This window comes from Genypterus blacodes, unplaced genomic scaffold (assembly GCF_046128005.1).
Source record: "Genypterus blacodes isolate CSIRO-AG114 ecotype Tasmania unplaced genomic scaffold, CSIRO-AGI_Gbla_v1 ptg000131l_1, whole genome shotgun sequence".
Lineage (NCBI taxonomy): Eukaryota > Metazoa > Chordata > Actinopteri > Ophidiiformes > Ophidiidae > Genypterus > Genypterus blacodes.
This window is the reverse complement of record NW_027466933.1, coordinates 649,533-661,567: the sequence shown is the minus strand read 5'-3', so window position 1 is coordinate 661,567 and position 12,035 is coordinate 649,533. Positions and strand designations below refer to the sequence as shown.

Here is a 12,035-nt window from a genome sequence, read left to right as displayed (position 1 = left end):
CATCAAACATTTGAAACTTTGAGTTTGCGAGTTGTTTCTTGCTGGTAAAGTTTCTCTGCAGACGGAGCCGTTCATCCTTCAGTAAAGCCCCTCACTTGGTTAACAGTCACTTCACATGTTGGACATTTGAAATGCCTCCCTCGGTGCAGACGGCTCTCAGAGGTTTGTCTCATTGAATGAACCTCTGCGGTGATTGGCACTGAAGAATCCCAGCTGTAAACTTTGAAAACAAACATTTATCCACGTTGCCTTCGCCCCCTTTGTTTTATTGAGCGAGCTCTAAAGGCGTCAGTGAGCAGTGAGCCTCTGGATGCACACACCGCCGGACGCCAGCTACTTTTCATGTCAGTCAGTCACTCCGAGGCAAAAATGAAAAGCGGAGAATGACAAAATAACAGAAGGTTTCTGTTTGTCATGCCGCTCCCCTGATCTTTAGCGGCTCAATTGAAGTTAAATGGATGAATGTGCGAAAGCTGAAATGATGCATTGGTCATTGTTGAGTCGCATGATGTCATACTGGACCTCTTCCATGGCCGAAGAAGCCTGGACAGAGCTGGTATGACCTGTAGAACATCTCTATTAAACATTTAAAGACGTGTCAGATCAGCTAATAACTTTTTCAGTAACTTCCCAAACCCATTTACAACAATCAACAATAGAAGAGAAAGAAGAGACTCCACTACTTCATGTCATTTGCAACATTTCATTCCATCTCGTGAAGATTTGCATAACTACTGTCTGTACTGTCTAAACTTCTCTTTACAGGTTCTGTAGGATCGCTAGGAACGCTCGCCCCTCAGTGGAGCATTAGCAAGAGGACACGTGGTTTTTAATACCACCTGTCCACAATCAGCCAAAAAGCAAAAGGTGATGACGGCGTTTGAGCGCAGTGTAATCACACAGAGGTGTTTTGCAGAGGAAATTGCCAGTTTACGTTGGTAATTATTGTAATTTGCTTCAAATTTTTCGCCATTAGCGCTGTGGTGTTGTTAAAAATGGAGGCTGGTCATTCAGAGCGTCGTCGCCTCTGGATAACATCGATATATGTGTGCCATCAAAGCACACTGTATGAATGCTGTCATCAGTAAAGCCACTGACACACACACACACACACACACACACACAAACAGCATTGACGTGATCCAGTTTGCTTTCATTCAGTTGATCAGTGGATTGTTTTCTTCTCTGGGACTGTAATTAGGTGCAAACAAAAGGGTCGGAATGGTGGATTTATTTTCCAGAAAGCTTTTAGTTAAGCGGCGCTCTGCTGGTAATCATGGCAGCGAGCTCTGCAATAATGAGCCGCAGGAGTCGGGTCTTATCAGCGTCACCGTCTGAGGCCTCATCAGAGACTTTCACGAGGCGCCCGACGTGTGTGATCCAGGTGACGCCTCAGGTTTTATAAATACACTTCTGACACGACTGATGGTGTTTAGATCCGCCATTTTCCCCCCAGAATGCAACCTGCAGAAAACGCCTGGAAAATTGTAATGTTTGCTTTCCCCTCCTCTCGCTACTCTTCTGTTTGAGGAACGAGCAGTTAATCATTAACATTGGTTGATAATAGCGTTGAAAAAAAGAGTTAATCAGAATTGATGAAGGTGTTTGTGAGTGTGATGGATTTGGGCGACAGAGGGGTGGAGAATGGAGACAAACAGTGAACGATGATAAACGGATCATGTGCCTCTCGCTCTTTGTTTGCTTAAATGTCGACTAGCCAGGACAGCGGGTTCATTTACCCTAAGTGCATTGTGGGTAACAGCTCCCCCCCCGTCCAACTCTCCAAAACAACAAAATCTGGGGATGAGCCGGTAAGATTCATTTATCAGCCTCATTTCTTTGTTTATTTGTGATGTGACCTTTGACCCTGATGGACGGTCTCCCTGGCTCTTGTCGGTCAGTGGATACTGTGTGTTTGTGGTGTTTTCCCTCCTCCACGTCTCTCTGAGCGTGGAGTTGACAGGGTTATACGGCAGCTTCACCTCCCCCGACTTCCCCCAGCCGTACTCCGACAACCAGCTCGTCAAATGGAACATCACCGTCCCCGAAGGTCACAGGGTCAAACTGTACTTCTCCCACTTCAACATGGAGCCCTCGGATCAGTGCGAGTACGACTACGTTCAGGTAGGAGAACAGCAGGTGTGGTTTGGGTCTGGAGTGTGTCGCTCCCTCCCTCCCTTGCTCGCTTCCTAAGAGGCCTCTGACCTTGTTGAAACAGGTTCTGGCGGAGGGAAACGAAACCCTGCGCTTCTGCGGCGGAGGAGAGCGCTTCTACGAGACTTCCCCGAGGAACACAGTGATCCTATCGGCGAACAGCCTCATGTCGGTGATCTTCAGGAGCGACTACTCAAACGAGGGCAGATTCACCGGCTTCCAAGCGTTTTACAGCTCTGAAGGTGATGCGGGACGCCGCTGCCTCAGGGCGGACGCGCCTCACACTGTAATTACAGCCAGCCGGCACTTAGCAGAGGTGTCAGTGTGGCAGCAGGGTCAGGGTGAAAACACTCACACTCATTTAGGATTCATGAGCAATTCATACAAACAACTGGTGGAAAGTGACTCACGTTTGAAATCAAAACATTGTTGGATATTTCAATTTTTAAGTATTGACCAAAGTTCAAATCTACAAGACTGAGTGAGATTTCCATTGGGATTTGCTCTGTTTCTCAGACTGAAAAGGGAGTATGATTAAAATTATATTGATGCTTTTTGTGTAATTTTAAGATATTAGTATTTTAGACTTTATATATATTATATACAATTAGCCACATTTATTCCTTCCTTCCTTCCTTCCTTCCTTCCTTCCTTCCTTCCTTCCTTCCTTCCTTCCTTGTAGCCTTTCTTGTTTCCTTCCTCTCCCTCCTCACCTGATTTGTAAGGATGGAAATTTGACCCAGCAGCAACAAAACTCTTCTTCACATCCTTAAACAAACCATTCTGCTGCTTCTTCTTATTTACAAAATGTCAAGTTGCAGCATTCTGGAAATCTCCTGAATGCTGCAACTTCACACCAAATGAATAAATAAATAAATACAATGGCAGGGAAAATAGTTTGTAAGATCACTGGAGAATCGCTTTTAGTAAAGAATTGTGCCCAAGACCTGTGTGATGTATTCTTCTTCTGCTTTCTCTTAAACGTGACACCAATCATCAGTTTGTTTCACGGAAGGAAACATTTACACCGTTGTTACCTTTTTGTCTCTATTTTTCTAGACATCAATGAATGTCTGTCCCTGGTAGACGGGGAGAGTGTGTGCGACCATCTGTGCCACAATTACATCGGTGGATATTACTGCACTTGCAGACAGGGGTACCTTCTCCATGACAACAAGAGATCCTGCACAGGTAACAGCCGTGTTGATCTCAGCCCGGTAAAGCAGAGCGTTCCTTCCTAAGAAGCACAATTTCCTGACATTCCACACACACACACACAGGTAGAGTTTGAGCTTTGGTTGCGTACGATCATCATCACGAGTCTGTAATAACTAATTTTAGACAGAAAGGTGACAGTGATGCATAGAGCAGCTGATCTCTGCCAGCTGGCGTAAAGTGAGGTTAATTACAGTCGATTCCTGAGGGAAAAGCAACTTCAGAATGGCATTAAAAATGGAAACCTGTGTGCAGCTCTAATAGAGCGCCCACGCCGCGTCATTAATCACAATTACACCTTGATGTGCCTTAAATTATCGTGTTTTTTTTGCCGGAGGTGAAAGGGTGAGAACACAAATCACACAATGAAAGATTTTCATAATTATACGAAATGTTAGCGACTGCGTCTGTTTGCTTTGCTGTTTTTTTTTTCTTTCTGCACGGAGCCTCATGGATCATGTGTGACGCCACAGAATGTCTCAATTGATGTGGAGAAATGGTTTTGTTTCCATTGTTAAACGTTTTCGTAGTTGGCATTTTACAATCCATTAAGCAGCTGAACGCAGTAGAGGGTTTAACAAAGCCACGGAACAGCAACAAGTTATGGTAAAATGCGTCCTGAGTGTGATTTATTTTTTAGTGAGTGTGTCCTCTCTGCAGTGCCGTGCCTCAGTCAGGTGCTGACCGAGCTGTCGGGGGTCCTCACCAGTCCGGGCTACCCAGATTCCTACCCGCCCATGACGCAGTGTGACCACACCATCAGTCTGCCGCAGGGCCACAGAATAATCCTGGCCTTCCCAGAGCCCTTTGACGTAGAGGGGCACCCCGACCTCCCCTGCCCCTACGACACGTTAAAGGTGAGCCACAGCAGCGGGGTGATGAAGAGTCAATGTATTCCTCCTCATGCGTGTGCAGGCAGGCCGTCAGCGACTCGTCCCCCCTCGGCTGATTTACTGTATGGCACTGTGGTTTCCTGCATGTTTCAGCCAGGCTCTTAATGAATCCACACGTCTTGTTTCTGACTTGATGCTCTTCCTCTGCCAGATTTCCACAGCAGGACAGGAGTACGGCCCCTTCTGTGGCTCGGCTCCACCCGGCACCATCGACACGGGGAGTTATGAAGTGCGTTTGGCGTTCAGGTCCGATTCCAACGGGAAAAACAAAGGATGGAAGATCAAGTACACGAGCGGCAGAGCTGATTCCCTCACTGCAACTTAACAGACTGACGCCTGATTGGCCTGAGGTTTGCATATTTAGTAGCTCACTGCATGAAATGACACAACTATGATGCCTCTTTCACTTTAATGAATCTATAGGGAAGGTTTTAAATAAATAATCAGTTTCTGTCGTTACATTGTGGAAAGTATTCCTGAAAAACATCCAAATCAAGCTGCTCTGGTGTTTGACTCTTAGCTCTTAATGCAAATGTCCCAGCAGAACTAAATGTCTTCCTTAAAGCCGCCTGCAGGTCAGACCGGCTGATTGTCTGTGTTTGCCATCTAAGCAGCGTGGAACGTCTGATCGTTTAACCTTCCTACATTATGCAGCTGGTTCTCAGGTCTACTCCAACGGCAAAACAGTCATTATCAGGTCCTCCAGTCCTGTGAATTGCGGCGTATTTGACACTTATGCCTTCACTCGTTAACGTTTCATCCGTTAGTGTCTTACAAGTGGAGCTGAAGGAGCCGGTCTTAATGAGACACTGTGGAAAGGAGCTGGCTTCTGATTGTTCTTCTCTCTCTCCCTCCCGCTCTCTCTCTGTGGTTGCTATGTTTGTTGTCCATTTTTTAACCTTAAATTGAAGTCGGCGCCACGTTGGAGATCTTTAAAGACCATAACTCACTGCTGGTTCATCCACGTACTTTCTAGTTTGAAGTCTTGTTGCTAAGTTATGTAGTGACCCGTGTGTCGCCTCGGCATTTGCAACCCAACAGTCAGAAGGGCAGCGGCTCACATGTCGTCCTGACTTTTACTCAGAATCACTCGAGCACGAAGAACACAGGTTTGGTTCCTCGCATGAAGCGTCCTCACTCACTCGGCTGCTCACGGAGAAAACCTGCATTAAATTACCTGTAGAATATTAACTCATTATTAACTGACTAATAAAGCTGAGAGAGAAGCACGTGGCAGCACAAACAGAGGCTCCGGTGCAGTGCTCATCTCTGAGTGTTCAGCCTAGTCGGAGCCAATTCCACAGGAATTACGCACACCATGAAACCCATTAACCAGCTGTGGGAAAATATCTGAACCCAGCATGGTGCCTCCGGCTTCAGGCTGATATCGAGCAGCACACACTCCACCTAAAGGTTCAATGCCTCGTTGTACGTTTTGTTCTTTTAAAATGATCATCAGCGTTTTGTTGTAAGAGCCTCCACTGATCAATAAAGGTGTTAAAAAAAGCTCCCAGCTAATAAAACAGCGTCTGTACATACCTCTGCCAAGGCCAAACAAGCCCATTGCCTTATTCTACTATAATATACTGGCCTTGGCTTGCATTTTTACATTTATGACACTGATAGAAAATGTTGTGTAACTTTAATGGAGCTTGTTGGATTGATCCACATCTCCATGTATCTTAATGTAATACTGTAGTGGAAGAAGGAGAGTTACACAACGACCTCAGTGCAACACAAAGCCATGATGAGGCTGTGGATGTATAGCGCTCGTAGACAGACGATGAGATGACAGGTGGGACAGAGGCCATTTTGTACTTGACCTATGAGTCACGCACTCGCTGCATTGTAGTCTTTTAACACACACACACACACACACACTGGGCTGATGCGTAACTTTGACATCAAATTAAAATAGCACTCGTCCAGAGACATAATGGTTCGATGTAACTCAAAGCTCCGTCAATCTGCGTCCTACCCAGATGTGCTGCAGATGTTTCATATCCTGTAACAATGACACCACTTACAATGATAAATGAGTTTGCGTACCCTGTTTTAAATACATGTATTTATTTACTTAAGTCTTTAACACAAATGTACATGGGAATAGTTTTCACATGGCAGACTCTGGGCTCAAGACTCTGGGCTCAAGACTCTGGGCTCAAGACTCTGGGCTCAGACTCTGGGCTCAAGACTCTGGGCTCTGACTCTGTCCTCCATCCGTCGTCCCTCAGTCTGCTGCCGTCTTTCCAGTTCTGTCCCCAGGAGGAGCAGCCACACATGAGGTACTGTATGTATGACCATTAATGTTTCCATATAAATTCCCTACAGGCTGTCTGTCAGTGACATCATATCACATATCGATTGCCATGCGTCTGTATTATCTGTGGAATCGTGAAGAATTGGATCACGTAATTTCGCCCTCTATTCTGTCTGCACCTGGGTACAAACCTTTCCTATCTGTCAGCCTTTTTAACTTAGAGTATTTGGACAAAATTAATGTAATGGAGTGGGAGTACCTGTTCTGTATGTGTGTACCTGGCATATTAACCCCACTGGTTACCAGCTTATTGGACTAAAAAGCAGCTGTAGCTCCTATAAACATTCCAGCAGAGTCCTCATAATGGAGATGTGGGAGTTATTGCAGTCATATCTGTGTTTACCTGTAGTTACTCTACTCTTGAGCTTATCAAAATATGTGATTTTTTAAAAGTGGTTCAAGTGTTTGATGCCAGCGCGTCTTTGGTAAACACGACTTCACCTCCAGGCAAAAGCATTCAAGTGGTTTGTCAGAGTACCTTTAACCTAAATCATGCAAACATCATTAACATTCATAGAGTCAAGCATTTTGATCATTTTCAATATTATTATTGTGGTAAATCCCATTTGAGTGTCCTTGGGGGGGCGGGGGGCTGTTTAGGTGGTGTGAATCCTTATCAGTCTTTGCTGGCGTCTTGGCCGTCCTTCGGGCTCTTGGCGCCGCTGCCCGGCTGCGTGCTGCTCCTGATGGACTGCACGGCCTGAATCTGCTGCAGCCGCTTGGTCAGTTCGACCTCGCAGGCCTCCAGCAGCTTGGATGTCTTCTCCTTGTCCCAGCCCAGCACCTGCTCCATGGCCGCTCCTTTGCTCACCACCATCTAAACACACACACACACACATTACAGCCTCTTAGGGCTTACAGTTACCGGCCATTTCACAAAGGTTTCACTTACTTATCCTACGTTTTAGTGTCCATGCGTTCTTGTAGCAAACCCAAGTTCAAATTCAAGTAAATTTTGTGTCTGATTACAGCTTTTTGATGTAACGTGATCATTTAAATAACAGGGAACACAACATTCACAACCAGATTTTACATTTAAAAAAAGCTATCAAGCATTGCTCTGAACAGCACAGCAAACATCTGCGTTGAGGCGTTTCAGCAGCAGTTGTCCCTCAGCTTGCGTCACCGTATGCGTGTGTCGTTGTGTTAATATTTGCAATTTTATGTAACTGCGTCATCAAATGTATGTCTGTATTATTTCACCACACTGCCATGCACAGCAGAGGAGCGCCCCCATACTGTAGTGACGTGTAAGTGCACCCCTTCCCCTCTTAATCTGCTACTTTAGACGGGCCAGGGTGCACTTACTTCTTACTTATGTACAACAAAGTCTGTAGTATTTTCCTCATCTGTAGGGCTTTTGAGTTGAGAAGTTCAGTGTGTGTGTGTGTGTGTGTGTGTGTGTGTGTGTGTGTGTGTGTGTGTGTGTGTGTGTGTGTGTGTGTGTGTGTGTGTGTGTGTGTGTGTGTGTGTACTACCTGCAGCTCTTCAGTGGAAAGCCTTGTCTCTGGGCTGGTTTTGCCTTTGAGAACCCTAAGGGTCCTGGTCATGAATCCAGATGTGGAGTCCACTTCCATCCCGTCTGGCATGTCCACGTCTCCAGACCCTGACCAGATGAGAAAGGTTCAACACACATGTCAGTAACACAGCACATCACTGCAGGGAGTGCCATTGGCAGCAACAATGGCTCCACCTAGTGACCACACAGCACAAACACAGCTTTCCCCTTCCAAACACCATCTAGAATTCACATGGTTCCTTTTCTTTATGTCTGTTTGTCGTCAGCCCTTCATGCTTTCAGGCCCTTTTCAATCTTCTTCTTCTAAATTCCGGTACAGAAACCATTTAAACATTTTTCCGGCCTTCTTCTTCTTCAGCATTCGGCAAAACCTTTCAGCAGTTGCAATCACAGTACATTTGCCCGACCCGTGCATCCTTACCTTCCTGACTGGGCTCGCTTGTCTCTGCTGCTGCTGCTTCTTCTTCTTCTTTGCTCTCTTTCTCAACAGTTTTGAGGTAGAGCTGCAGGAGCTGCCTGGACTGCCTCTCCTCCTCCCTGCGGTCCAAAACCCTCAGCAGCGTCGTCTGGAGGTCTTCGGCCTTCTTCTCTTGGAAGCCCAGAGCGGTGGCGAGCTCGGGACAAGGTGCATCCACCAAGGCCTGGAACATCAGGTGAGAACACATGAGGCGACTGTTGTTACTGTTTTTATTGATGGTTTCCCCCTTTCCCCCTCTGCTCCCTCAGTGTCTGCAGGGTCCTCCTACCTGAATGTCTGCCTCTGACATGAGGATGATGCTGGCCAGGTCCTGCCTCAGCTGCTGGGCCAGGATCCACCAGGGCGCACTGGAAGAGTCCACAGCATCGAAGTCCAGCAGCATGGATTCTCTGGTCATCCAGGCTGTACCGCCATCAACTACAACACAAAGTAAATCAGTACCAGAGCACAATGTGACTTTTTGTGATCAAATCTCAGATAAAGTGAAACCTGCTTACGCCTGCGGCTTGGAGACCATGCCTCCTGCTCGTGCAGCAGCATGAATTTTGTGTTACATGGTAAGCACATAAAGTACGCCTCGTCCTCCACGATGGTGCCGTCATTATCTAGGACCACTGTGACCGGACCACCGGGGCTGAAGCCCAGAAACTCACAGCCTGAAAGGGGAACAAAGATAAGACAAGGTGAAATATCTGAAGCTTATCCTGATTATCACAGAGAATGTCGATACTAAAAACAAACCAAGACATCACAATAAAGACACGCAAAGAAGAAAGACGCCCGTGTTTCACAGTGACAGTCAGACTGACCAGTTCCACAGCTCGCTCATCGCCGGATGTTCAGCGGATTCGAGCAAACACAAAAGGCTTGAACGAGTCAAGCGAGTCTATAAGTCGCCTTTTCATTCACCGCCATTTCTCTCCTTGCACACTCTGGTTGACAGCTGTGTAGCTCCCTCACTCCACCCTGATCTCCCTCCGTTCAATGCTATGTTTCTTTAGGGTTTGCCTCCATCATAGGGAACCATTGTACTTTTAACTCTCATTTAAGTTGCTTTACTCAGTCCAAACTTGCACACATTCATTTTTAACCTGTTTATAACTTGGTATGGTCATAGTTAATGTTCTATTTCTGGGAAATTGATGTTGACAAACGTGATGAATGAATCTTATCCCCAGTACCACGGAGCCCGTATTGACATTACACAGCTGGAGGAGCAGGATGAGGGTGTGATCCGGTCTGAGCCGCGCCTGAGGATGAGAATCCCAGGAATGAGGATGACAGGAAGGGAGGTCTTACCTGTGAGCTTTAGCTCTTGCGTGTATGGACACGATGAAAGCCTGTTCATGAACGCATCAGGAAGCTCTCAGTGTGGAGCAAAATCACCAACATATAAACTGTAGTTGATTGGATCAGAGCTAGAGATGATAGATTCATAGACCATTTGTGTTTCACTTCATTTCAATATTAACGGACGCTTCCTACGACAACCACAGTACGAGTTTACACACTTAAACGCATCTTTCTTGCGAGTTAAATAGTCCTTGAATGCTACACGGTCTCTCTTCGGGCATGTTTATGTTGAGTTTCTGTCCAAAGAGTCTCCACTCACCTTTTGTCTTCAGCTGCTCTAACGTAGGAACTACGAGTCCGTACGACTTCTGGCGTGAGAAGTTACAGATTTTACAAGGTCTCCTGTCGGTCATCCTGCTGTTTATCTGCGAGGAAAACTTTAATCTCCTGTGGAAATGACAGCTATCTCCTCACATAGAGCAATAGACCAGCGTTCCCTGAATTCGAATACGGAACCGCTCGTCCCGCTATGAATCTTGGGACTTGTAGTTTTACATCGTGTCGCGTTAAACGTAAAGTGTACATTATAAAACTCATTTTATTACAATACAAACGGTTGATAGAAATGAAATAATTGTATAATTGCGACAAATTATTGATCTATGAGGAATTAGTGAACACAGTAATAGAAGTATGAATGTTTTTATTCCAATGATAACATAACGTATATAAAAATATAATATAGGAGGAAGGAGGATAGGACTGTGACCCAAGAACAACTTTTGTAACGTGTGACCTCTAGCGGTGAATACACACAAATCCAAACTAAACTTTTTTATTTGATATCTATTTATCGATAAACTTCACGTTTTATTATAGTTTATAGATAATTTTCCTCCGCTAGAGGTCATCACTCGTTCAGGAAAAGCATTCGAGTGCGATCCAATCGAGCAGCCACTCGAGCACGAAGATGGCAACCACAGATCAGCCTGACCCACCAACACAGGTAGCCTAACATTCACACCGCTGCTCGCGTGTACCTGTCGGTGTGCAGATCCGCCGGGGGGACGTTTGAGTCACATTTAAATCTGCGCTTTGGTTGCCAGCAGTGACTTTTGTAAACTCTATTCTGCCCCGGCACGGTTAGCATGTTTGCTAGATAACACGCTAGCTGGTTAGCTCCACTGCGTAACTAAAGTTGCCTGTGTTGTTGACATGTGGACATGGAAAACACGTCTGTGAGCTTCGTCACGTGTCAAAGCTCCCGTGGCTCGCTTTTGTGTTCAGCTAGATCACATATAGCTACATTATGTCCTGTCATGTTCATATAACCGATTCAGAGGTAAAGGTCAGTGTAGTTAGCTTAGCCGGGTGTGTGGGCTCAGATTGCGTTATTAAGTTACGACTGCTGCAGCTTTCACACTTCAGACTGTCAGAACTGCACGACCAGAACAAGAACCAGCACCGGCAGCTGTGTGCTTAAACACAGCGGGCAGCCTGTTGAGTACAAGGGCTCAAAGTGCGAGTTTACTCCAGAGCAGGAGAGTGTTTATAAGTAAACAATCAATGATCACCATCAATCACCTATCATCTCCCTCCTCTTCCTCTTCCTCAGCCACAGCCTATATTCTACTTTATTCATTTTACATTTACTTTTTATAAAATCAAAATACAACAGCAACCATTTTAATCTGCAGCCTCTGAAGGAAGCGCAAAAAAAAGGCATGTTAACATTGATAATAATCCTTCATTTCTGTGCATATGTGTGAATGTGTGTCCATATTAACTTCAGTCTCAGTCAGAATGAAGCTTATTGGCCGAGTTCGTTCACACATACAAGGAATCTGACTGGTTCACAGTCTCTTTGGGCTTTTTCCTTATTCACAACAGCACACAAGTACAAGATAAGAAAGTGTCATGTAGAATATACAACAAATTAAATTCAGCAGCATGTACAGATATTGCTTTTGTTGGTCCACTTTTCTCTCTTTTGTTTTGCAAAGCTCAAAACTTATCAATCTAGATAGCTATACCTCGCATGTCCACTAGATGGCGCTCTCACACCACTTTTTGTTCCTTTCTTTCTCAGCCTGGCCATCCACCTGGAGATGAAGCGTCCGCTCCCCCCAGAGAAGCTCTGGTAAGAACTCAACTCTGCCTCAG

General features: G+C 45.6%; 3 protein-coding genes across 3 annotated transcripts in view; 2 read left to right on the top strand and 1 right to left on the bottom strand.

Moving 5' to 3' along the window:
* Positions 1-1,621: 1,621 nt before the first annotated feature.
* Positions 1,622-4,721, top strand: masp2 (MBL associated serine protease 2). The gene is made up of 6 exons (XM_076163428.1): positions 1,622-1,811; positions 1,902-2,124; positions 2,219-2,396; positions 3,214-3,345; positions 4,030-4,226; positions 4,414-4,721. Exons 1-6 carry the CDS (start codon positions 1,804-1,806, stop codon positions 4,585-4,587), a joined length of 912 nt encoding a protein of 303 aa, XP_076019543.1. The 5' UTR covers positions 1,622-1,803; the 3' UTR covers positions 4,588-4,721.
* Positions 4,722-6,983: 2,262 nt separating this feature from the next.
* On the bottom strand, positions 6,984-10,393 carry dffa (DNA fragmentation factor, alpha polypeptide). The gene is made up of 6 exons (XM_076163427.1): positions 10,192-10,393; positions 9,077-9,235; positions 8,848-8,996; positions 8,523-8,742; positions 8,061-8,188; positions 6,984-7,399 (listed from the first exon to the last, which is right to left on the bottom strand). The coding sequence occupies exons 1-6, from the start codon at positions 10,283-10,285 to the stop codon at positions 7,199-7,201; spliced, it is 951 nt and encodes a 316-aa protein (XP_076019542.1). The 5' UTR covers positions 10,286-10,393; the 3' UTR covers positions 6,984-7,198.
* A 418-nt stretch (positions 10,394-10,811) lies between these two features.
* The window catches only part of pex14 (peroxisomal biogenesis factor 14), a 43,246-nt gene continuing 42,022 nt past the window's right edge, over positions 10,812-12,035 (top strand). Inside the window, exons 1-2 of the mRNA XM_076163475.1 lie at positions 10,812-10,878; positions 11,962-12,012. Of these exons, the coding sequence (XP_076019590.1) occupies positions 10,843-10,878; positions 11,962-12,012 (87 nt within the window). The 5' untranslated portion in view covers positions 10,812-10,842. The remainder of the gene's footprint in view (positions 10,879-11,961; positions 12,013-12,035) is intronic.

What these genes read in the sequence shown, in the direction of transcription:
- dffa (XM_076163427.1), bottom strand. Translation starts at nt 10,285, where the DNA reads ATGACCGACAGGAGACCTTGTAAAATCTGTAACTTCTCACGCCAGAAG. An exon ending in AAGCGAGCCCAGTCAGGAAG is followed by an intron (nt 8,189 to 8,522) that starts GTAAGGATGCAC and finishes TCATCTGGTCAG; the next exon opens with GGTCTGGAGACGTGGACATG. An exon ending in TTTCCACTGAAGAGCTGCAG is followed by an intron (nt 7,400 to 8,060) that starts GTAGTACACACA and finishes GTGTGTGTTTAG; the next exon opens with ATGGTGGTGAGCAAAGGAGC.
- masp2 (XM_076163428.1), top strand. An exon ending in GCGAGTACGACTACGTTCAG is followed by an intron (nt 2,125 to 2,218) that starts GTAGGAGAACAG and finishes TTGTTGAAACAG; the next exon opens with GTTCTGGCGGAGGGAAACGA. An exon ending in CAACAAGAGATCCTGCACAG is followed by an intron (nt 3,346 to 4,029) that starts GTAACAGCCGTG and finishes TCCTCTCTGCAG; the next exon opens with TGCCGTGCCTCAGTCAGGTG.